Source organism: Leuresthes tenuis, unplaced genomic scaffold (assembly GCF_036924035.1).
Source record: "Leuresthes tenuis unplaced genomic scaffold, fLeuTen1.0.hap1 SCAF_12, whole genome shotgun sequence".
Lineage (NCBI taxonomy): Eukaryota > Metazoa > Chordata > Actinopteri > Atheriniformes > Atherinopsidae > Leuresthes > Leuresthes tenuis.
The window spans coordinates 20207100-20232944 of NW_027325366.1; the positions used below are offsets into that span (position 1 = coordinate 20207100).

At 43.6% G+C, this 25845-nt stretch overlaps 2 protein-coding genes across 5 annotated transcripts in view; one reads left to right on the plus strand and one right to left on the minus strand.

Annotated features, from left to right (window-relative positions):
• Positions 1 to 955: 955 nt before the first annotated feature.
• Positions 956 to 10648, plus strand: dnajc3a (DnaJ (Hsp40) homolog, subfamily C, member 3a). Its single transcript, XM_072396986.1, has 12 exons — positions 956 to 1181; positions 1684 to 1794; positions 1902 to 2026; positions 2294 to 2368; positions 4321 to 4473; positions 4603 to 4784; positions 5304 to 5423; positions 6117 to 6222; positions 6304 to 6424; positions 9217 to 9349; positions 9716 to 9864; positions 10085 to 10648. Exons 1-12 carry the CDS (start codon positions 1100 to 1102, stop codon positions 10234 to 10236), a joined length of 1509 nt encoding a protein of 502 aa, XP_072253087.1. The 5' UTR covers positions 956 to 1099; the 3' UTR covers positions 10237 to 10648.
• Positions 10649 to 10819: 171 nt separating this feature from the next.
• The window catches only part of uggt2 (UDP-glucose glycoprotein glucosyltransferase 2), a 40507-nt gene continuing 25481 nt past the window's right edge, over positions 10820 to 25845 (minus strand). Inside the window, exons 24-40 of one of the 4 annotated variants that reach the window (XM_072396988.1) lie at positions 25361 to 25491; positions 25040 to 25135; positions 24837 to 24939; positions 24282 to 24361; positions 22778 to 22967; positions 22518 to 22676; positions 22303 to 22388; positions 20125 to 20209; positions 19853 to 19935; positions 15763 to 15867; positions 15594 to 15678; positions 15312 to 15494; positions 15042 to 15202; positions 13514 to 13628; positions 13305 to 13421; positions 12657 to 12822; positions 10820 to 12487 (exon numbers count right to left, since the gene is read on the minus strand). In XM_072396988.1, coding sequence (XP_072253089.1) covers positions 12465 to 12487; positions 12657 to 12822; positions 13305 to 13421; positions 13514 to 13628; positions 15042 to 15202; positions 15312 to 15494; positions 15594 to 15678; positions 15763 to 15867; positions 19853 to 19935; positions 20125 to 20209; positions 22303 to 22388; positions 22518 to 22676; positions 22778 to 22967; positions 24282 to 24361; positions 24837 to 24939; positions 25040 to 25135; positions 25361 to 25491 — 1968 coding nt within the window. In that variant the 3' untranslated portion in view covers positions 10820 to 12464. Of the gene's footprint in view, positions 12491 to 12656; positions 12823 to 13304; positions 13422 to 13513; positions 13629 to 14696; positions 14902 to 15041; positions 15203 to 15311; positions 15495 to 15593; positions 15679 to 15762; positions 15868 to 19852; positions 19936 to 20124; positions 20210 to 22302; positions 22389 to 22517; positions 22677 to 22777; positions 22968 to 24281; positions 24362 to 24836; positions 24940 to 25039; positions 25136 to 25360; positions 25492 to 25845 lie in introns of those variants that run through there. The other 3 variants (XM_072396987.1, XM_072396989.1, XR_011917954.1) reach the window with 3 other exon arrangements.

A 25845-nucleotide genomic window follows, 5' to 3' on the forward strand; every position in this document is an offset into this window, starting at 1 on the left:
ATATTGACAATCGTGATATCCCTAAATGCTGGCCGTTGGATGCATTTACTGATCAACACTATGATGATGTATTTTATGATGCCTTGAAAGTTTAGCATTAAAGTCCAATTTGAGATTGATTATAACAAGGAATGAAAAATATGTGTGAGACATGAAATGTTCTCCGATGCTTCTGTTTTCATTTATGGCCAACTCCATGAATGCAGTGACTAATTGATGCTTTACTGATATCAACACAAGCATTGTGTTAGGATCTGTAAGATACTTTAATTTACATTTCAAGAGAAACTGTATTAGATGTGATAAAATAAAAATTTAAAAAACACAATGAATACCCATCCATCCATCTATCCATTTAACTTTAACATTCTATTTTCATAAAACATGACAATGTCACAGAATTCATAGAGTATTGGAGTTTTGCTTGAGATAAGTTTTATTTTTCTGATGGACCCTGTGGATATAAATATTACACACATACAAGGCTTTGTCTTGCAATGATGTAATGTCCAGGGAGATGAGCACCAAAGTTTATGGATTCATTGGTATAAAACTGCTATTAACTCAAATCAACTACTTGATTTGCTGTTTTTGTTAGGTAAAAGTAAAACTGTGCAATTTTCACGTTTCTAAAAGTGTTCAAAAGACTTTAAACTTGTCCAAAGTGTCTCTCACCTACTGACCAAGCTTAAGCGTGGCTTTCGAAATAGCCAAAACCTTAATGGCATAACCTCAAATTTGAACGATTTAATTTGCTTTCTTTTTAAGTCCTCAAAAGTGAGGTGACAGGCTGCTGTGTCCCTAATTTAAATACAGGTGCGCGCACTCACGCGCACACGGCATCCGTCGAGTGCTGCCGTGGCTGCTCTCCGTTGCGCCAGCAGTTGTGGGCGGGGTTTTCCATACAATCCAGCCAATCGGCATCACCCACGACCGGTCATTGGAGTGTGCTGCTCTGCTGTGGCTGGGCTAAGAGAAGCAATGCGCTGCTGCACAACACATGGGAGTGCTGAGAATTAAGCTGAACATTAGTTAAAACAACGTCAGCTGACGTCTGTGGGGCATAACGAGAGAGGACTTGTAAGATTTAAATCTAACCATGGTTTCCATTGACCATGTAACCCACAAGTTACTGACTTACATGCCGTATATTCTTGTTTTGATTGATATGCGATTTGAAGGTAGGAGTCTTAACTTTTTGTACTTTATTAACAGTTTGAAACAGTTACTAACTATCCTCTTAACGTTGCCATTTACTTGAACTTTGGTCATTCAGACGACATGGTTTGGTCAATCTGACATATGTCAATGGCAATGACAGGGTTAGCTTGCTAAGTCGCTAGCTGTGTTGGCTGACGTTAAGCTAACCAATCATGTCGATTTGACTAATTAAAGTAATTTCACCAACTTGTTTCGGCAAAATACATTATTGAATGAATGAGTACTAACGCACTTCTTTGGTGACGGTGGCTATTGTCTTTCTTTGTCCGTTAACCCGTAGGTAACTGTGGGCATACATGTAATAGCTACATGTCAAATTGCTGGGATTTACCTGCTGTTGTCATAGTACTGTAGGTCATTGTAATAATAAATCAGAAACTGAGTGCTGTATTGTTGTAGTTCGTGGCAGTATGAACAGCAACGATCGGGTCAATTACGTTTAGACGTGTGCTTGTTTTCCAGGAGTAAAATGTGGCAAAGATGGAAGTGTGGACAATCACATGGAGATGGGGAAGAAACTGCTTGCTGCTGGCCAGCTAGCTGATGCTCTGTCTCATTTCCATGCTGCTGTGGGTGAGTTACGGAATTTGTTTATCTTCGCTTTTATATCAAGAGGTGCAATAAAAGGGAAAAAAAAATCTAAACTTGTGTTATCCTATCTTCTTTGGGGATTCTGTCAGATGGAGATCCCAAGAACTACATGGCATACTACAGGAGAGCTACTGTGTTTCTAGCCATGGGGAAGTCAAAGTCTGCCCTGCCGGACTTAAGCAGAGTCATTGAACTCAAACCAGACTTCACATCTGTGAGTGACTATTTATGCAGCTGGTCTGAAAAGGAATATCTTTCACATTGTTTTGCGTTACAATGCATGCTTACATTGTGGGTTTGACAGAATTGTGAGAGGAAGATGTGTGCAAAAGGATCTGTGAGAACACGCTACATTTATGTGCGCATTGGTTTCTAGTTTGTCTCAGCTGTAGGGGCACGTGTGCTGGGAATTTGCTCATCTGTTTCGACAAATCTACATATGCAGTTTCATGCAAACTAAGCTCCAACTGTTTCTCTACAGGCACGCCTTCAGAGAGGAAACCTTCTTCTGAAGTGGGGAAAGCTGGATGAAGCGGAGGGTGACTTCAAGAAAGTGGTGAGTGCAAGAGTATCTAGTTTAAGCTCAGCTACAGCAGCAAAAGTTCTCCAGGAGGTGTCAGTGTTGATCTGTGGCCTGGTTGGGATGCAAAAATAATGAAACATGACAAATATACTTTGCTCAACATGATTTGAAATAAAGGGATACAAGGATGAAGTATTTTTATGGTTTTCAGTGTGAGGAAGTGGAGCCATCACTGTCTATGCTTGTGAGGAGAGAAAAAAATCGATAGATATTTTCCTTTCCAAAGAGTATATTTATTTGAACATTTACTAAACAATAAAACATAACCTTACTGTAATAAGACCTAAGAAAGTTTGTTTGAGAGTTGGAGAGTTTACCAAAGCACAAAGCTCTGTCAAATCTAAGTAGGAGGAAGTTCAATTCAATTCCCCGTTTCTAGATTGCAAAGTCTGGACAGCAGAAAAATGCATGTAATTCCCACTATGCAAATGAGATCTCAGTCAGATTTAGGGGTGGTTTCAAATTTCCGTTTGATTTCTCCAGCTGCCTCTCAGGCCACTCTTCAAACCAGATTTTCAAAGTGCGTGTGCTACATTTTCTACAGCTTGGCTCAAGGGACGAAGGAGCATCATGTCTCAAAATGGAAGGGAAAAACATTTTCCTGACAGGAGGAGACGTCACTTTAAATATAGCGTGGAACTCTCGGTTCAATCTATGTTAACCGAGTCTTCAATCCTCAGCAACAATACCACAAAGAATAAATGATACCCACTGATCATTTGCTACATTTTTCAATGTATATCTTTGTGAAGACTGACCATGCTGCTATTTACTAGTTATCAATTTATATGTCCAGACAGTTTCAAGCTCTCTGCCTGGGTTGCTGTGGTAATTAGTCAGGTGTTAGCATTGTAAGTATGGAGATAAGATGACGACTCTGTGGTCGGGGGACTGCACAGAAACCCCCTTAGTGTTTTTTCTCCGGGAACGTTCTAATCATCGCTGTCACTCTGGATCTCATGTCGTCGTTCTGTGTCAGTCCTTGAGTGATGCAAAACGTCCCTTTTCGAATATAATTTGAGAAGCCGGCGCGTCTACACTGAGATGCATCTTTATAAACTCAGTCACAATTGCAGTTCAGGCCATCTCCAAATGGGGTTTTGATTAGATTAACACAGATGAATTTTGATGGGCTCTATGCAGGGCAGTTGAGAGCAACATTTCTTCAACAGAGGCTGAGGGGACGCTTTTGTACAGATGGTGCAGAAAGGAACATGCTGTTTGAAAACAACATCACCAGCGTATCTGCATAAATACTGATGTAGCTGCATAGATGGTGTTGTTACCTAGTGCAGATAGGTTTGTGACATCAGGACAAACGCACCCAATTTTCCATCTTGGTAATGAATTTGCAAACAAATCACCCGAACACCCTCTTGAAGCATGGGAAAGGACCACTGTCTTGGTTGCTGCAGTTTCGGATGGGCGGTGTATATAATGCCAAAGAATCTGTCCAGAGGTGCGCGCCGTGTTGCTGTTTCAGCAGTCCACAACTACTGGCCGAGCCTAATGCATCACATTTATGCTCTTCCCTAAGCTGAGCTAGCAGGAAGCTCTTAAAGGGTTATCGGTTCTTTTTAGTGATGTTTTTGTGAGCTGAGATTGCTCTTGTACATATAATGACTTCTATGATGAGGATGATCACAATGTAATAGGTTTGGGAGCACTGCTGTAAGATGAGCTGCTGTCAGGAGGCAGAAGTTGGCACTGGAATCTCTTTGGAAATATAAGAGCTTGTGCAGGAATGCATTGGTGAGAGTAGGAGAGTTAATGTACCTCTCTTGGTTTCTGATCTACCATCTGCGAGTCATATTTCATATTCTGCCCTGCCTTCAATCGCGTTGTTTGCCTTTAACTGTACAAGTGCAGCACTTTAAACATGGCTAAAAGTACTTATTGGACTGCATTGCCTTGACATCTTCCAGCTGAAGTCCAACCCCAGCGAGAAAGAAGAGAAAGAAGCCCAAAGTCAGCTGGTAAAGTCGGATGAAATTCAGCGGTTGGTGGCTCAGTCACGCAGCAGCTTCAGCAGCAAGGATTATATGACAGCTGCTGCCCAGCTTGACACCATCATTGAAGTAAGAGCCATACCTTGTCAGTAATCACCCTGCAAGCATAACATTGTCCTTGATGTCATCACTGCCGAATATAGAAAGCATTTGATTAGCAACAACAATTTGTAAAGAGTTCTTTCTCACCTCTTACAGACCTGCATATGGGATGCAACCTCTCGTGAGATGCGAGCAGAGTGTTTTATTCAGATGGGCGAGATGGGGAGGGCCATCAGTGACCTCAAAGCTGCATCCAAGTTAAAGAACGACAACACTCAGGCTTTCTACAAGCTCAGCACCATATACTATAATCTCGGAGACCATGAGATGTCCCTCACGTAAGATCCACCTCCAGACCGTTTTCTCTTTTAAAAGTTGATTTTGAATAAACCATCTTTCAGGCAGGGATCAAAAGTATGAATGTAGTTAATTTGAAGGTCGCGACAGAGCATTTCCACTCGCTGTTTTTCAGACAGTGACTGCAACTCCCTCTTTGATCTCTGTGAGATTTCGTGGCCTTGATACCACCCCCATTTAAATGCTTGTGTCCAACCTTTATTTGGACACATCCTGATTATTTGTATGCAATTAATTAAGTACGTAAGAGAGGAACAGCAAACACTCTGCAGTTTTTACTGATGATACGTAACCTGCCATTTATTTACAGTGATTCAACAGTGACTACATGGTTGAAATAAGCTGTTTCTTTCATTTTTTTCTGTTTTGCAGAGCCTGTTCTTTTTTTAAAAAGTTCTCAATTTTGTTATCCATCCTGCCATTTGGCCCGACAGCACATGCATCAGGTGACATAATGAAATAAGTACTTTCCCCTCTGCCTCATCTCGTTTGATCTGCAGTGAGGTGCGCGAGTGCCTGAAGCTGGATCCCGATCACAAGCAGTGTTACAGCCATTACAAGCAGGTGAAGAAGCTCAATAAACAGATCCAGTCTGCAGAGGAACTCATCCAAGAACAGAGGTCAGTGTGTATTTGTTTCTCTATACTCATCAAAACAAATGAAGACCCCCCCCCCCCTCGCTATATTTGGGGATTCCAACATGTTCAGTGGGGACCAAATGGAGGGCCCTTTATCTTAAATCAGGTTTTTTACTGTGGGTTAGGGCTACAGTTAGTCATACAGCTGCGATGGAATGCATTATGTCAGTGGGGAATAACCACAAAGATAGAAAAACAAGTTTGTGTGTTAATGTATGTGCTTAAATGGGGCCCAGATTGTGTTTTATACCAGAGGTGTGAGGACATTTTGGTCTTTCCTCACCTTCAAAAGATTGTTATAGACCCGAGTTTGGATTTAGGATGGCATTTGGTTGTAGGATGCTTACATTTCGAGGAAAGTGCTGAGGATTATGTCAGAGATTGTCCCTGCAAATATAGAAATACAGATATATTTCTAAGTGAGGAATTTTTATATTTCAGTAATAATAATAAGAAATGTTCCATATCTATCTCGGGGATTTTTTTTTACTTCAACCACTCACACTTTTCTGGTTTTACAGACTTTGAAATACCGTCTTAAAGTGAATGGATGTCGCATATTATAACGTTTAACATGGAGACTGTATGACATTCACAAGATCAAATGGGGAGACGTTTGTGGGAGTGGTGATGCATTCTGCTCGCTGAACACCGACCTCCTCCCTGATCTCTTAGGTACCAAGACGCAGTGAGCAAGTACGAGGCTGTGATGAAGTCTGAGCCCAACGTGCCCCAACTCTTACTACTTGCCATGGAGCGAATATGCCATGCGCTCGCACAAGTAAGAGCCTTAACTGTGACGGGAAAAGGCTTATTTATGAGAGAATATATACGTGACCATCCCGCTTTTTCCACTGACCAGGACCAGCAGGCGAGCAGAGCCGTCTCGGCGTGTAGCGAAGTCCTCGAGTCAGACCCTGAGAATGTTAATGTGCTGAAGGACAGAGCAGAGGCTTACATCCAAGACGAACAGTATGAAGAAGGTAGGATGCATTTCTCACCCTAACTGCTGTTGTTTCACCATTTCAACATGGTCTTCATTCCTTTCCGATAATAAAAAATGGACGCAGGCATTGCAAAGGGGTGGTATCGAGAATCGATGCACGAAAATGCTGGTAGCGAAAAGGGGGGGGGTTACTGTCTGAGTTACAACACAGACTGAACAAAGTACAGGGGAATGCTGAAGTTTCTCTAACCCATACTGTGAGTACTTAAGTGAGTAGAAGAGATGATGAACTCGCTGCTAAAGGGCATACATTTAACAATTAATTCTTTTTTTCAGTATGCAGTTAACAATCGGGAGCCACGGGCTCCTCTGAGCACCTGCCTGTCACTCAAATTTAAACCAATTTAGCAAAGAGTATTCAGTTTGTGATTTTCCTAAGTTGGTAATGTCCTCAAAAATCTCCGGAAAAGGGGATGCTGAGGTCTGGAAGACAAAACGGACAAAAACTGTTTGTAGGATTGCAAGAAAGGCAAATCGTAACACCCGCTTGACTGCAGAAGACCTTCAAGAAGACTTGATAGACCGTTGGATTTGTGGAGTTCTTGTCCTGGTGTGCAGCAGCAACAAGCAGCACCTTCACAAATCGGACAGAAACGTTTCATTTAAAAATTTGCGGCTAACAAAGCCGCTCTTGTTCACATACTTTGGTTTATTTTGCCAGAAGGTTTAAACCCATCAGAAAATTGAGACCCAAAAAAACAGCGCGTCAAGACTAAAAGCATTTAGAGGCCGCCTCGGTACGCTAATATAATCCTTAGTTGATATGTCATTGGTGTGCATGCGTTATAAGAAAAAACAACAAACGATGATAAAGAAAAAGAAAAAAGATCAATATGTGGTAAAAATGTTATATTTTGATTCAGGGCTGAAAAGGTCATCAGAGGGAAATATCCATGTCGGGTTGCTGTGACGACGGCGTTAAATTTTAGCTTGATGCCAGTCAACTACTCGGAAGTGTTAGTTGTAAAGGTCAGTATACAGATAAACAGCAGCTGTAAAAGCAACGAGAGGACATGATGCAAAGCTCTCTGCTCAATGGAATCAGGATCATATAATCTGCAAACAGCCTAATTTGATCAGATATTCCCTTCTGTTGTTTGTCTGGTTAAAAACCCCGTTAAAAAAACAAACAAAAAAAACCACCCACCACCATCATTCCAGACAGATCAGCCAAGATCTCATCGTCCGTGCAGCCGCAGGAGATGCAGGCCGAGCCCAAGTGTGTGTTACGCCGCGTTGTCTTTAGCGTGGCGCGAACGCATCAGCAGGTAGGGATGGCAGACCTCACGAGGGCCTTTAAACCGACATAAAACCCGAGTGTTTAATTCACCTCGGTACACACTCCCAGGGTAAACAAGCCTCAAAGCACCCAAACAGCCCGAAGCTGCTGCTGCAACAGCTCACTGCATGAGTTTACCGCCAAAGACAAGCGCCGGATAAAGGATATCAAATCATTAAGACATGAACCGACTCATTTAATGTAGGTCGTCCTTTGATTTAATCTAAGTCAACAATACCAGATGCTCTTTTAATTTGTTTTCTTTTTTTTTTTATTTCTTAAGCCAGGGCCTCGTTCGACGAATGCGCAAATGATAAACGAGGCTCGAGGCCCTCGTGTCGTTGTCATGTGAGAGGCAGCGTTTTCCACAGACTTTGATCTTGGAGCCTCAGGACATTATTGGAAAGACTTCCGATCAATCAGAGCAATGACGTGTTTGCGTGCCGGGACGCTGCTCTGCCACACAGTCTCATCCGATAGTTAAGCAGCAGCCGTCTGGCGGTTCTTGTCCGGAGATTTAATTAGGATGTTGTCTGACATGGTCTTGTTTACAATCCAGCAGCCCAGCCATCGACACACTGACGGATAAAGGTGGTGCGGACCGTTCTGAAGTCGTCTCTCTTGACGATGCTTAGTGGTTTGTCAGTGAAGTGCTAAGAGTCGGTAAAACTGCTCCTCTCCAAATGTGCCGCTTGTGCCCTAATGGTGGCACAACAAGCAGAGCTCAGGCAGCTGAGTGTCCTCCTGACTACTCTGAGTTGCATTAAGTTTCTGTACAGATGGGATGTTCATTTAAATGAATAGGTCATTTTTTTTTTTTTGCATCTGTTCACCTGTCATCGTCTTTCTCTCACTGGCACAAGCTATCTTTACCGCCTTTAAAATGCTGCCTTAAATGTACAGTAACCAGCCATCCTAATTAATCACCTCCCAGCCTGTAGATGCATTTGAATCGGGGGCATCTCAGTCATGCCTCCCTTTGTCAGCCAGACATTAATGCGTTTTTCTGTAATCTAATGCGATTTCCCGGAGAGGCATTTTTCTGTTCGCGGAGCTGCTGTCATCGTGCATTACTGCCTTTGGCTCTGCTGTTTCTGCGATGTTACCAGACGAAATTAAATTTCTTACTCAAATCCTCTGCATGCCGAGCAGCTGCGCTTGAAACGAGGCCCTGAGCCTTTCACTACACAACAACAATTCATGCTTTGAAGTCACTTAAAACTACAGAAAATCGGACTATTTAATTCCTAAGTCAAGTTGATGATCACAAAGCCAACAAATCATCAGCATAATACAAACGCTACTAAATACTCATCTGTGCTTTTGTGATGCATTCATGAACCTCTGATAAGTTTGTGCTTTGCTGAAGAATGCCGTAGATGTCGTAAAGCCATCGGAGTGCTCTCTTTGAATGCTGTACTTCACTTAACCATTTAAGCTGCTTTCAGTGACTAAGCACGGCTGATTCTGTCCTGCTTTACCTTTTCCAGCCATTCAAGACTACGAGGCTGCCGCAAAACACAGCGAGAATGACCGTCAGATCAAAGAAGGCCTGGAGAAAGCTCAGCGACTCCTCAAACAGTCGAAGAAGAGGGATTATTATAAGATCCTTGGAGTGAAGAGGTGGGGACTGATCGCTGCGTTTGGGGAGTTTTAAAGGGGTTTGCGGAGGTGTTCAGGGACCGGGTTGCTTTTAAAAGAAAGCAATGTTCAGGTTTTGGTTATGCACTGAAAATGACTTTAAAAGTCTTTAAAATGCCCCACTGCACTTAAATATTACATAATTAATCTTTTTTTTGAGTTCAGAGGCACTGCTAAAAATTTAAGACGGTGCAGATTGAAGCCAACAGAGGCATTTTTGGTTCTATAAGGTAATGGTTTGGTACAAGGGAATCATTCTCCCACTTGGACAGATGTTGCTTGTATTGACATTAAGAAATGAAGGCTGTTCATCTCTAATCTGCTGCTCATGCCCTCCCAATGGTAAAGAACCGCCCAGAAGAAGGAGATTATCAAGGCCTACAGGAAACTGGCCCAACAGTGGCACCCGGACAACTTCCAGGATCCAGAGGAAAAGAAGAAGGCGGAGAAGAAGTTCATAGACATCGCTCAGGCCAAAGAGGTTCTGACTGATCCAGGTAAAGAGTTCTGCAGAGCTGGGAAAGCTGTTGGTGTCCGTCCTGCAGTAAATGTCAGGCCCATGTATTGATTGTTCTGTAGATAGTCTTCTTAATCTGGATGGCATCATTGCTGTGTTGCCTCCACTCCTTATTTATGTGAAGATCTCTGGGTCTTGATTGCCAAATCAAAAGCTGGACTATACATTTAGTGACGTTGCTCTGTACTGATGTTTTCTAGAGATGAGGACCAAGTTCGACCACGGAGAAGACCCCATGGATCCAGAGAGCCAGCAGGGTCACAGTCAACACTTCCACAGAGGCTCCAACGGCTTCCAGGGTTTTAATCCCTTTGGTTCCGGGCCCTTCAACTTCAAGTTCAACTTCAACTGAGAAAGCTTGTCATCCAGCACGGCCGGAGTGAATTTTTATTCTTTTCCTCCCTATTTGAAAGGGAGATCGCTGACATTACGAAAAAAAAAAGGAAAAAAAAACAACGTCAGTTCTCAAGTGTTGCAAAAAAAAATGCGTAGCAAATTGTGACTTTAGACCGGCTTCAGTTAAAGATGCAATGTTGTCGTTGGATAATGCAACTTTGAATTCTTACTGGGGAAGTTCTGTTGCTATGCTAACCAATCTCTGCCTTGTGAGAAGCAATCCATCTGTGAACAGTCGTTTTCCAGATGTTGCCGACTCTCCACTTCACATCCATTCACAAGATTAATTTTGTCCGAAAGTACATTAATATTTTTATATGAATGGAGTTTTTCTGAACTGTAAATAAAGAGCTATTTATGTACGTTAAGCTGGATTTAGACTATTGCACAAGGAATGGTTTTATTGTGGGGAAACTTTGCAACGTAAGACGATTACTTTAAAGAGACTTGAGCCCGACTCGCACATCCACAGAACCCTCGTAGGAAAGAATCCGCAAACACCATTTATAGCAAAGGTTTTATTGTTTTTTTTTTTCCCCCCCTCCAAACAGTAATAGAAACATTTTCATTTGACACAGCACAGTGAAAGATGGGTGCCCTGAGAGCAGACTGTCTGAAGCCATTTTTTCTTTAAAAAAATGGACCTTTTAAGACAGAACTACAGTTGGCTTCTGCTGAGCAGCAACACCTCTTATACCTGAGACAAGAACACTGGTTCCCTGTGGAATTCAAATATCCAGAAAAAAGACGAGCATGGTGAGGATGAATTGCCATAAACATACTGTTATAAGTTAAGATCCTATGTGCTGTGCGGTACTACCCATAAACCAAGACCCTAAATATGCAAATGAGGAGCATTTGATCAATGAAGTAGCTCAAAGTCTTACAGGGACAGACCACCATTTATAAACCCCTGTTCTTATAAAGAACTTCCTTTAGTTTTCTTTAAACAAGCCCATATGTCTCCTCCCAGAGCATCTGCACAGCTTACAACGGCAGTAAATAACCTGCTGTGGAGTTCTTTTTCTTATTTAAAATACAGCATCTTTGCTCACTAATTAATAGAGATTTTCCCCAGCTTCCCCAGTCAAGACGATGCGTTTTGGTCAGAAGTTTGCCAACACTTAACTGGGGCTACAGTCCAGATGGTTAATACAAGTTATTGTAAGTTATGTCTTGGTTTTAGAGAGATCCATCAGCACAATCCTAAAAAAAAGTGGCTTCCTGCAGGCGTAGGAGGTAGAGCGGTAGTTCCTGGCTCAATCCCGAACTTCCACAGCTTCCTCGCTTGTTATTCGCTTCAGATAAAAGCGTCAATGGTGTAATGAGTGTCGCACTCATTCCCTTTGTGGTGTGATTAGGAGGCAGCTTTGTAGTCTATGGCTTGTGAAGGTGGAATGGAAACCTAAACCTGGGTCTGATTAACCGACCCGTAGCGGACAAACTAGTGAGAATATATGATGAGGGGTTTAGGGCTGAGAGTCGAAACGTCACAGCTCCAAATCGTGGACCAAAGCGAGACGCATAGCTTGGCTGTGGCAGAAATATCTTTTAACGAACAATAAGCCAGGACTGGACGATTGTCAGCGGTGGGTGGGGCTTATCAAGTGGTTGTCTGGGCCTGGTGCTACTTTTTTGATGCAAATCTAATAACAGTCGACTCTGGCTTGGCATTTCAGACGTGCGTCTCACAATCCTTGTGTGGTTTATCATGTCGAATCAAGACCACCCAAAGAATTGGCTTGATAAGAGTTTCACATAAAACAAAGATCTCAATTAAATACTCAGAAATGTGCCTTCTTCATCTGATCCTTTGCATACATTATAAGTGCAATATATGCCAACCATTTCTCTTCAAACACACCTAATAGTGCTTTGACTGGCCTATTATTCCCTATTATTTACTTCATTCTCCAATTACCGCACGCTTACCGCGATCTGACTATTGAGCTCATCGCACACCGTGAGTTCACGGCTGGCACTTTAACAATTACGTTGGTTTTGGAAGATGTATTGACTGCAGAGGCAGATATGGCATCTCTTAAAATATCACATCCTCCTCCGGCTGGGGGATGTAACACTCCGTGGCTATGTTTAGATGGAGGTGTCTGTCTTCAAGCTTCACAGGTGGCCTGCATGCGAAAGGTGCTGCCTCCTTCCTCTTCAGCGTGGTGCTGGCAGACGCTAAAGTTCATCGCGCCGGTTGTCTGCTGTTGGAAAGAAATGCTGAGAATGAGCATGTCGGTAAGGAAGGAAACAATCTGGCCAAGGGAAAAAAAAAAAAAAGGTTAATCATGCAGAGGGAGATCAGACGGAGCGTACAGTTTGACTAATAGAACGGCGGAAAGATCGATATTTTTTTTCTCCAGCGTTAACCTTTTTTATGTTGCGAGGGATGCGGCGTATGCTCCCGCGTCGCCGTGTCTTCCCGTCCTTGGGCTTCTCTCAGCAACCGCTTGATCTCGTTGTCATATTCGACCCACTCGGGCACGATTCTCGCAGCAGCCGTCAGCTTGGGCTCCTTGGTCTTTGGGTTATTGCACTGCACAATGAAAGCGGACAGAAACGCATCACTCACGCCACCAGAGGCACTTTGTCTGAACAAGTCCGATCGCCGCCCCGAGCGTCGCCTGTGACAGGCACTTGGCTCCTAATTTGATTTGATTCTGTTAAAAAGACATTAGGCCCCTTCCTTCTGTCTGAGTTACCAAGTGGTGACCTATACCACAATGAGACAATACTTCCTATTCCAGTCTACTGGAGCCTGTCCAGTAATTCTCTAAATTAGTTTAGGACACTGCAGGATTGCTCCTCAGTTGTCTTCTAAATGCCAAGCGCTGTCACATTTTAACGCTGCAGCAGCTGCAGTACACTAACACAAGAAAGGTGAAAATGTGTCAAAAAGGAAGACAAATGAATTTCACAAACAAATGAATCCAAAGATGGATTATTTAGAAATTTCCGAATGTGGCTGTGAGCTCTCTGTCAGTCATAGACATTCACTCTGAAAGCTGCCTGACTCACCAGGTCAATGGTCTTCGCTGTGACTTTCGAGGCATCGTCGCACCACGTCTCGCACCACAGCCACTCCTGAGGAAGAGACTTGATGGCCACCTGGTGGATCATGTTGTTGGGAAGGTCCTGAGAATAACACAGACGAGAAAAGATCCAAATGAGCTCGTCCAAATAAGAAATATTCAGTACTGTGATATGATATACTGTGAGCTATAGACCTGGTCCAGGTTTGACAGGCTGTTGGGGTCCTGGCTCAGGGCTTGGTACTGGCCTCGTAATCTGTCCCCAGCTGCGATCTTACGGAACTTCTTCAAATCTACTACGTACAGAGCGCTGCGTGAAAAAGAAAAGGGGGAGAAGAGTTTGAGGAAAAACTCCACGACGGCACATTCAAATAATTCCTTACATGGAACGCTAAACCTAAGGGTGTAAGGCTGTCGGTTTAATAAGTAGATGACAGCCACTGCCTCTTTGTTTTCCCTGGACTCAATGATGCGACTCATCTTTCATCCTGACTGCTTCTGTCCTGCCACGGTGAGCCAAAAAAATTAAACACACCGGTATCCATTAACCGCTTTTTCAGCGGTGTCCAGTCAAACAGGTCAAGTTAAGGGTAATTCAAACAGTAAAGTCAAGATCTTATGCCACTGCATTCAGAAAAAAATGTCCACAATTAAGCAGAAGTCGCTTCTGACAGGGTTAACTTTGATTGAGCAACGTCATTTAAAAAGTAAAAGCAAACATCTCCAGTTTCCAAAGGAACTGAGGCTGTGCTACATCGTGTCCGAGTGGGTTATATGACCTTTCCTTTTCTGATGTCAGCTGAGGGAAGGTCGTGTATTTTGAAACCTCTATTCCTTTATGTTGGAATGTCACCCAGCTATGTTGCGCAGTTACAGGGTCATAAACACAATACACTGCCCTGAATAAAGCGTTTTTTCTATTCTATTGCCACAGAAAGAGAAAAAACGAAAAACAAAAATGGCCTCAAATCGGTACAGAAAACGCATTGTTTTTAGACGTGATCCTGATCTGCAGACGATAAATGAAAGAATAAAAAAAAATAATAAACCTATTCATTACTACTATACTATTCAATCAATACATTTTTTTCACTTCCATTTGCTAAACTTCCAGTCAGCTGTTTTAAGCTCCAACAGCTCTGATGTGCAGCTGGTGCAGGGCCGTCTTTTACCAAACTGCCACCAAAGCATTGCTTTCTGCTAATTCTTTCTTTTTTTCTCCAATTTTCTGCATAGATCTACGTTAAAACAGCTTCCAGTTCACTGAGGTACGCGCAAGATGTAAAAGAGAGCTGATAATGACACTTGGCACTCGCCTCTTTTCATCAGCATAGAGCCTGACGAGGAGAAGAGGGAAGAAAGCCGATAATCGCCACAGTGGCGCCAATTATTTCTGTATCGACTTTTATTGAGTTTTAGGCCTAGCTGGCCAACAAAAAGAAAGCTTCGTTGTTTTCTTGGTGGCACGTCTCCCTGTAACTGACGACCAGACGCGTGCAGCTGCAGAGCTCGCAGAAAGATGGACAGAAGACTTTTCACGTTCTCATCAGCCAGCAGATCTCTGTTCATCCACTGGCTGCCACCTGATTAGCCGTCACACTGACAGGGGGGGGGGGGCTCGATGTCAATCAACCTCCAAAACATTTCCTTTATGATGGCAATTTATGATTTACAGGCCCCACAGCAGCATTTGTTTCCCTTTTATTTTTTTATCTAAGTATACCTGATGTGGTATCTCCTCTGTCCAAGATGGGAAGCCCAATACCCGGTTTTCCAGAAGCGGTAGCCTTCCATTTCTCTGCGGCTATCACAAAACGGTGTGTAACCATAAGGAGCACCCTCCAAGTCCAAATCCCTCAATTCTTTCAAATCAGCCCGAACGATCTGCGTGAGACGGCGAGAGCGAGGAGTTGATTAAGTACAGGCAAGCCTCCGCGAAATCTCGACAAATCTTTACGAGGCGCGTCTCACTCCAAGTCCCGCGCTGCCTCACCTGGTCGGCATCCACGAAAATGATCTTGTCCACAGCTAAGGGGAAGAGTACATCCAGGAAGAGGATCTTGTATCCCCAGATGATCCGCTGCTTCTCAGTCTGCTGGTGGAGCCAGCGGGGCCACTTGTACTGCACTAACTCGTACTGAAAGCCATGCGACTCCGCCATGTGAGCGATGGTCTCCTGAGTGAGTGAGGAAAAAAAAGAAGAAAAAGGGTGAATGACTCAAACACATTGTGGTCGTTGGTTTTCTTTCTTCTTTTTTAAAAAAAAAACACATACTTTGAAAGAAGGGGAGAGGTAATTCTTGAGAAACCAGAACTTGACGGGTGTTTTTGTGTGTCGGAGGACGGACAGCATCATTATTCTGAAAAAGGAGACGAGACCAAGTGTCAGAATCGGGGGCAAACGTCTGCAGCAGCATGAAGAGCCTTAGTTGGACGTTACTAACCTCAGAAAACGCTCGTATAGATGACCGGAGGCCACGGAAAATATGTTCAAAACATCCTCCTTTTTCTTCTCTCCGTCGTCTTTCTTTGAGCCACCACCTGTGATGCTGCAAATGAAGCCATAACACGCGAGGCATTAGTTTTCTGATTGATGTCTGGTTTTCATATAAGGAGCAATAAATCAGAGCGTCTCCTGTGTGGCCACCATGCTTTCATAAAGCCACGGGTGATAGCGATGAAGAGCCAGAAAATGACATTTTCAAACCACCCATGCGGCACGATGCAGAGGCCGAGGTGTTTTATTTAAATTAAGTAATAACGGAGGTGGAAATGGTGTGGAAATCAACACATTAGACACGATTTGGACAATTCCGCTCCTGATGGCACTCATCTAGAGAGCTGAAGGAAAGTGTTAGAACAGACACTGCAGACACTTAAAGCAGCTCTCTCTTCTAACATATTCAAACTGAAGAATATACAAGGTCAATTCAGCCAAACCTGCCACTCGCAGTGGCAAATGGGACACAAGTTGCAAAAAAAAAAAAAAACCCATCCATCTTCAATTCTGAGTGTAAGGAGTCGGTAAAAGTCCCACCCAATCACATGGGCTCCTCTCCCTCCTTTTATGAGCGGCACTCTCCTCGCTGCGGTACGCTGCTTACGGTTAGGTAATGGCGTAGAAATTCTGCTGGTGAGGAGAGGGCGATGTCTTCCTTTGAGATGTGCACGCCCTGCATTCTTTTGAGCTTTAACTTCGCACACGTGTTAAGAGTCTAAGGTCTCCGTGTTTAAGGCCCGTTTCTGGCGACTCATGCTTGGAATCGTGATGTCTCACTCCCATCACATCCGTTTTACAACTTCCAATAGAAAAAGTAATGCGTTACAGCAGAATCATCAGGTACGTGGTCTGTTTCCCTTTTCTTTTACATAAATTTGCAAGAGGATATTTTAATTGGGCCCAATGCAAAAACAACTCCCTAAAACCTTTAGGTGGTTACATTGTTGAATTTTTGAGTAACTCTATTCTAATACGTCATCTCACAGCCTAAACTGAACGTTTTAGGCATCATTTTACCCAAGATGTCTGGCAGAATTAGACAAACACGAGCCCTCTCTGGTCTATGTTGCCCTGGTAACATGTTGCTGCTGCTTGTGAATGCAGACAGAGAACTGGTTAGAGGTGATTAAATCGCAAACACTTCTATCAATGAACTGTGCGTGTGTCCAGTGCAGCAGATCTAATGTGTCATTATAACAAATTGTCCGAGTCGTTAATCAGGCAAAAATCAGCTGCTTGCAGTTTTTCAAAAAGTGACCGGAACAGAATGATTGTGAAGAGAAAAATTGGTGTGTTTTAAGCAGTTAATGGGTGAAAATAATAGAGAGGACTAAGGTGGCTGACATGTGTTCCCTCACAGAGTATCAGCCTTCCCCGTGGAGCACACTGCCACTTAAACTCTAAACCAGCGGGCAGAGAAGAATTCTAAAAGAAGGAGAGAAAAAAAAAATGCACTCGAAAGCAGCATCGTACACTTAGTTCAATTGTTATCGCCAAATAGGTTTTAAATAGAACAGGTGGCCTAAAATGCTCTCCCGCTGCATATTGGACAAAATGTAATCCGAAGGACACTTTCCTCACTTGCGAACACATTAGCGTGCCCTCACTGATATTAAAGAGCAATGGCTCATGATTCAAGGCACATTTAGCGGACAGAAATCAGGACTTGCGCTGGAGGGCAGATGTGTCTGCAGTTAAACTGCGTGTCCTTGTCTGTAACAGACTGCTGATGAGGAAAGGAGTGTCTGTCCTGCATTCGATCACCACCACAGCCTAAGCCTCGAGGCTCCAGGAAGACACCGGGGGGAAGCGAGGGGGGGGGCAGGGAGAAGTCTCTACAGCCTAAAATGAAAATCAAACTCTCTGACACAGACAACATGGTAGTCACATCAATACAACACAAAGAAAGTGATGGCCAAGGAAGACAAATGACTTTTCATACTATTTTGTGGCTTTTCCACACTGCCTGTACTCCAAAAACGTAAAGTATGCCTCTCTAAAGAGGCTTGCTTGGCCTCTGCAGCTGAGCGGCTGGCTTCTGTGCAGTCGCCACACATTGGGGGGGGGGGGGGGGGGGGGTCAGGGGATATCGACTGCTCACGATGACTAAGCCAGCCATTATGAAGGCCCTTCAGCACAACAATGGGGTCCCCCAGATAAGCAGCTTTAGAAGGTCAGGTGAGAGCCTGTTTGGCCGAATCACCTGAGATGATCTGGAAGGACCCACAGAGCTCTGGATAAATCCGGAGCCGCGGACGACACCATCTGGATGAAACTCGACTTCTGTTCAACCTCCAACTCTGTAGACTGAACTAGATCATTGTGTAATATTCATCCATCCTTCATTTCCCATACTGTAACAAAAAAAAAGACTAACACACACACACAAACACCAGCTTCTTTGCCATGGACACCAGTCTCAGTCAAATTTACTACCCTCTAAAATCAGCTCGTCTTCTGAATACATCTCCATGCTTCTGCCAAGATGTGTGAGCAAAGAAAACGATAGTAACAGATAGCAGCTTTATAACTAATACATGCTTTAGAGCGTTTTTCCCTGTTAGCTGAATTCAATTCCTGTAAAAGATTCCGTTTGAGAGCGGTCCCTGAAGTCACTCGCGTAACATAGTTGCCGATACTCCATCAGATCTTGTTTGACCCTGATGCTCGTGATTTCCAAGAGCAGCGAAAAGAGCATTAAACCTACAGAGTTCCCGGCAGCAAGACAGGGCGGACAGAAAGGACTTCTCTTCACTTTCTTCTTCTTCACAAAATTTTTCTTTCAAATAGTCATTCAATTCGTCATCGCTTCTAATTGTCTCATGGAACTTTGTGTTTTATTTTTTATTGTTGAGTTCTTTACCCTGTCATTTATTCATTTGTTCGTCCATTAATAAGTGTCTTTAAGGTCCTTCTCACAGAACACAGGGGCCCTTGCAGGGTATCCCAAACAAAATCCAAGAGGGACACTCCACTGTGGCAAAAATCTGATCCATGAAAACTGTCGTTGAGTCTAAGATTTGGATCATTTTAAAAAAAAGACCACATCTGATCCAAGAGCCGGGCATTGTTGGAGAGTCCCATTAACCAGCGAAAAACTGAAAAAATAAATGAATATTCTGATTTTTACTTCATTCCATTTGATCACCCAACTTTTGGTCTTGCAGTTAGACTCCTGTAGGATACAGTGTAAACGAGCTCAATCGCTATACAATACATCTGGTTCACATCTGGCGGGCTGTTCCTCTAAGCCAAGCTCCACATGACGGAGAACTACCGTGAGAACTTCGGCGCTTAATTGGTAACTTTAGTGCCTAAATAACTTCGTTTAGCCAAGAATTCATAGACATTCACACACGATGCTGACGTACTCTCATCCGGAGGAGTATTTATGCTCTTTGACATAAAGGTTCAAATTCAAAGAGCCGGTTTTGTAGCCAAATGATGGACTCGCCCGCTTGGGTAATACAACATGAAAGACAACAGTGGACCATTTCTAAATTTGCAGTAGTTCCCCCGAAGCAAGTGAATAGTCCAACATCTTTGTCAGCTAGAGTTGTCGGTGTCAAAAAACATTTAAAAAATAGAAAAGCAAAAAGACTGAAGACGACTAAGAAACACCGCATGCTAATGAATATGAGAAACAAGCCTGATGTGTTAAACGAGCTCCAGCAAATCTTCCTACCTTTTCTCAAAAGTGCTCCAAACACTTCACACAGCAAGCATTAAGTGAGGAGACGGGATCACACGGTTAGGAAGTGCTGGGGGGGGGGGGGGGGGGGGGGAACACTCAAATGCACACACATACCTACAGAAGCACATATTTTTCGCAAGACTAGATCTTACAGCATAATATTGCAGTCTCGATCCAGGGGAGGAATAATGTCTTCTGAAACCGCAAAGTGTAATTGACAAATGGAAGCAGCGTCAACACACCCATCAATCAGTGAACTCACAGTTGTAACTGTCAGATGAAGGAGGATTTCAAGCCGACTAAAGCCAATCAGCTTTGAGCTGTATTTGACATTACACACCTTGCTATGGAGTCCCATATGCCTTTGCTTTGACTAGTTTCACTTAAAAGATCTTCATTGATCTTCTCTGCCTTTTTCTGCACCTAAAATGATAAAGCAGACACGTGGCTTTAACAGATTTTCATCAAGCAGCGTCTAAAATTCTTCTGACACATAAACCGTAATCTGGGAAAGCCAGGCGCATCATAGACAACCGCAGCAGAGCGCTCCAATAACTGCAAGCACCTCACCGCGTCCTCTACAGAATACGTATATCTGAGGAATAAACTCACCCTGACTTTGATGATCTTACTGTGGAAACTGTTTATCACAACTTTGACATCACCGGCATCTTCTGGGGAATCAGTGCCATCATGCCTGGAAGAAACAAAGTTGGTACAACAGAAAACACAATCAGAACGACATTTGAACAATACATTTTCAGCCTGATGGCGTAACGCAGCACATTTACTGATAGTAAAATCTGTATCACACAGAAAAATGATTCCCTACTGTGTAAAACGCCATTAATTCAACTCATTTATATATTTCATTGCAAATTTTCTATTGAAAGTTAGCCTCTGCCTAGGAAAAAGGATAATTTAACCTTTTCAACCTCTGCCAATATTACCAACCAGAGGTGAGTAACATATCGGTAAAAACTGCTCTAAATCATCTAAAAAAGCCTCTAAATGCATGCTTGGTGAGGTTTGCAGCGCCTTGTCACATGTTGTATCCCAATAAATGGTGTATCTGTGTATCTTCTTGAGATTAAACAACCAAATTTAGTCTTTTCTCAGCGTGGGGTTCAAATGTACGATTAATATTATCACTAAAATCGGCTCGGCTTAGATCGACTCTATCCACTTTTTAAGTGAAACACTCGCATGTCATTACCACGGCAACATCATACAGTAAGGGCTCTTCTCATGAAGGAGACAACAGCCGCTAATGGACAGAGCGTTGACAGACAGTGAGAGCACACACTTAAAAGCGGAAACTGGGACAGTTGCCAAGGTCACAAGCAGACCGTATTCATTACCCTCCATCATCATTAAGAATCACCTCACCATTATTTTGCCCATCACTACTTCCCAGCCATGCTGTATATACTGGTAGATTTAATGAGAAAGTCTGTACAGTATTGATTGCGTAACACAGCCTTTCAATGTAATTGTTTTAGGAGTGATTTGCCCAGCAGACAATGTATTTTGGCAGCCATAATCTGCAGGGTCTAATGGCGAAACACTGGGGCAAACTTGAGGGAGAGATGAGCAATTGACTATGATGCACGGGATGCCATTACAGCCCCAAATGCTTACTAAAGGCAAAAATTCTAACCTTATCACGATGATAAATGCCCCCTTCTCGGCGGACCCAAAGCACACCCCCTCCACATGCTCAAGTGCTGCTTGTGTTTTGCCCCCTCTGCTGTCACCAGCGCAAATCAGCCTTCAGGGCTTGTGTTAGAAAGCACCAGAGATCAATCTGTAGCCCCGCTCTGAGAGGAGGAGAGCCGGCCGTCTCATTCATCGCTGTCAGGACGAGGCGAAGCAGCAACACAAGCTGCAGGAGGAAAATGCACGCTCTGGGACTGGAGAGCACAGACACTCCCACTAGGCTCTGATCGGCCACCTAACCAGAGCAGAGTGCCGCTAACCACAAGAATAATGACACTGCCAAGGTGAAAAATGACATCACCTCTTAGCTTCACCTGGAGGATTGGGGGATAAATCTTGGATGTCTGATATGATTCCAGAGGAACCGAGGGCTGTATGTGTCCTAAATCTTGTGTGAGGATATCTGTGATTGTAGAGACATCTAAAATCATGCACTACAGCTGCCAATGCACACCCACATATATACTTGACTTATTTCTTAATTATGTGAAAAAAAGAACCCTATGATAAACAAACATCTCCTCAGTAAATAGAACATTTTTGATTCATTTTAGACCAAAGTTCACACACACACACACACACAATATGAAAGTAAAAGTGTCGAATTGAAAGAATGCCAAGTATGGAAATTCTATTGGAAAAATACCATTCTACCCAAACCACAGAACTGTTTCTATTCGTCTAGTGGAATAAAACAATGTCAGCACACTTATATACCCCCCCGACTGTATGGCACCCGAAACAAAACGATATTCCACAGTCTGAGGGAGAAGACGTGGCAGGTGACCAGCTTGCATAATCCTTCCTCTGTGTCTTCTCTGCAACAGCAACCTTTTTCACCTCCCCGTCTCTCTCCACATCTGCGGTGAGCAGACCTGCCTGCACTCATCAAAACCTTGTGTGGCTAGCAGATATCTATGTTACTATAGTGATGAGTCCCATTGCCAGCAGTACAAAATAAAGAGGGAGGTGAAAACAGCTTTGATGCTGAGCTACGAATGCACCTGCCTGATTTTTATATTATTTTTATATCTGTATGGCATAAGGCTGGAAAAGAACTGTAATACTCACGCAAGGATTTGATAGATTTCTTCTGATCTCCCCATCCGCAATCTCAGGGTCCAGGCACCTGGATTGGCTTTCAGTTGGAAATATCCCTGCAGTGTCGAATACATAGAAGAAACTGTAGAAAAACTTCATTTTTCAAATCTTATCTCAATCACCCGCCCGGTACAGTGCAAACCAATCATGCCGAACTATGAGATCAAGTTGAAAAGGACGCTGACCAGGTTAGCCATGACAATAGTGTCATACATGATCGGGTCCCGACTCATGCCCAGCGTAAACTGCAGTCCACGAGGTGGCTGGCCTGTCGACAGGTCAAAGCAGTGGCCCTCCAGCAGCAGGTGCTCCAGTTCAAATTCTGCAGCCACAGGCCCGTTCACCTGCAGAGAACCACAAATTACAGCACCAAAACCCATGTGGGAACAGGTTGCAAACACGCACGCAAAGGGCGCTGGGTAGTAATTTCTATGTGGCTCAATACCTCCTGCAAGTGGATGTTGTCCAGGTCGTGGGGGCTGCGCACTGCCTGCACCATCCAGCTTTCCGGTGTGATCATATTAAGGGTGAGGAGTGGAGATTCCGGGAGCTCCGTGAAACGGGCAACCGGCCCCGGAGACACCGTCTCGTTGGCCAAGAAAGTCACATCCGACTCCAAGACAAACCGGTAAAAACTGCAAAGGAAACCAAGTACATGGTTACAAACTCAGCCTGTGCCAAAAAAAACCCAACAAATTAGGATAACAACCATAAAGAGAGGTGAAAACTTTAAAATGGCTCTGTCCTCTTCAGCATGCACTGAAATGATGACACACCGTGCAATAGTTTTCTATCTAGGACAGGAGAGCTGGACCCTTTTGTGACAGCTGTGTGCATACTGTACACTTTCTTCTAAGTTAAGAATCTAATGCTATCATTGCTGGCATTGTTGCTCGGCATCAGAAGAGCTAACTTCATCAATTATGCCTTCGGTCATTCTTAACGACAGTTGCTTTTTCTAATTCCAAGGGCGTGATTTCCACCACCTCTGGTGACATCTCCAGAGGAGTGAAGGGAGAGCTGCCACCACGGCACAAGTAGAGAGTGAGGGAATGGCTGCAGTCCCAGAGGAAAAACCCAGAACACCAGAGGAAACACGCAGCCTTCATTCAATTTGCAGTCAAACTACTGAGAAGTATGACAGTGAATGCAAATAAGTCACAGAATCCGTGTGTTACAACTGACAGCAGCATCTCCAGGGGTGGACGATAAGACTGCCAAACATGTGGCTATAAAGTGACACGAAGCAGGGAAGTTGCAACTAACGGTTTGGCCAATAAAGGCTGAAAGTAAGTAATGCACTGTTGTACAAGTCATATTTACATTCCAGATACATTGGGAGACATCAAGCCTATTTATCTCACAAAAAAACGCATCATGCGGCCGTCAGTGTGTTTTACAGGAAGTTTCTGCTCAGGGGAACAGGAAGTGAACGGGTCAGGGGAGGGTGGATGTGCGAGTAATTTGCAGAGGAAAAGTAGTTTCCATCAAAAGGAGAGAAAATAAATAAATGATGGAAACAGCGGGTAAATTAATTCATATCAGTTGAGATTTCAGTATATCGGTGCTAAAAATGACTCATCCTATTATGGAACAAATTGAAAAAGAAAACACCAAACAACATAATAGCAACATTCCCCCATGAGTGTCTTAATGTTAATGGGCAAATTCAACCTTTTTGCATTTGCTATTTGCACTTCTTTTGTTTATTTCAACACTACTGAGATCATTATTGTTCTCGCCGCATAGCTTGAACTGCAACAGTGAACACTGCAAGCCATTTACCCCGCGATGCAAGTGGAGGCCCAGAGCAATAAGGTGGTGTTATTAAGCAGATTGCGCCTGAGCAGTATAGTATACTGAGGCAGCGGCGCTCCGCCTGCTGCGGTGAGAGGATACACAAAGAAGCCAAACAGGAAAAATTAATTACTGCTCGAGCAAGAGCTTACCTCTTGAGGGGCATCTCGGACAACTTGGCCCTGCAATTCATAAACAGCTGCAGCCGAACATTGACCACTTGACTAAGCACCTGCGGGTTTACAGAAAAAAAAAGAGAGAGGCCCAGTTAAAAAGAGGTAAAGGAGAGCGTTGTGCAGGAGAGAGGTGCAAGACAGAGCTTTGTGCTGCACATGAGGCCTGTCTCACCTACCCGGAATGGTAAAAAGACGATTAACCGCCGCCAGAACGTCGAAATGTCATGACACAACCTGAAGTATTCAGCAGAATGTGTGGATTTCTTGTACCTCACGTTATTTTTTCACATTTGAGTTTTGTCAGGGGGGAGCTCGCTCCGTAAAAAGAGCACAGAGATGAACTGGCACTGGCAAAAAAAACAAACAAACACTTGGATCTACCAACAGAGCCAGTTAATAAATGAAAGCCACTCAGGAGAATGGCAAAGAAAGACAATTTACTTTTTTGTTTTCAAATCTAGCAAGTTTGTGTCCCTTTACGCTTGTGATTTCAGCCTGCTGTTGCCATAGCGGCAAAAGAACGCGGCTTACGATGAGCAGCTGGGATATCTTCTGTGCCTCTCGGGTGAGAGGGTCGACGACGGCCACGACATCGTAGAACACCTCGTTTTCACGCGGCGAGAGGTGCAGCACGCTGAGGAAAACAGCACACGGAAAATCTAAAGATTCATATTTACAGACATAAATTCATAGCACAGTTTTCAGAGCGCTTTGGATGTGAAACGGAAACCTACCTGTGGCTGTCTTTGAGGAAACGGACGTCCCTTCTGACCTCTCCCTTAGGGGCTGCATTGAGGAGTGCATCGACCTTCATGACCAAGTCGCTTGCCCTGAGTGAAAAGAGGCCATTGCATTATTTGTGCATTGAGGATATGCGTAGGCCCGCAGTTGTGCTCAAAATAAAATAAAAAATGTTTTAAAAAAGAGATTGACAGACCATTTAAGACAAGAGACACAAGGAAAAACGTTGAAACGGATTTCCGATAAAGACTCTTCGAAGGAAAAGCAGCACATTTTGTTTCAGATGACGTAGGATGAAAAGAACACAAACGTACTGCTTTGGCTTCATCCCCATCTGTTTCACTTTGGCTTTGACTTTCTCTGCTGAACCACTCAGTGTAATCCTCTCAAGCAATTGGAAATCCTCCACAGTGAATTCTTCCTGCTCTTCAAACAGTCCAAGGATCTAACGCGAAGAAAAGAACGCAGTCACTACATGGCTTCCCCAATGCTTATCTCAGTGTGCATCATTTGCAACTTACCCAGGGGATGTTAAATGTAATGTGATTGCGACACAGCGTTTTATCCACTTAAAGTCATGGTATTCAGTAATGCCGCCTGGTTTTTATCCCATTTTTATTCTGGGAGAGGAGCCCTCCCACTGCAGCAGAGGCATGTAAGATAATATTAATTGTTACTGCCATGTCAGTGGCTGGCCTCCTCAACCCTGGCTGTCAGCATTGCTGCTGCTGAGACATCAGTCATCAGCTTTGTACACACACACACGCACACGTGCGCGCGCACACACACTGAAACCACA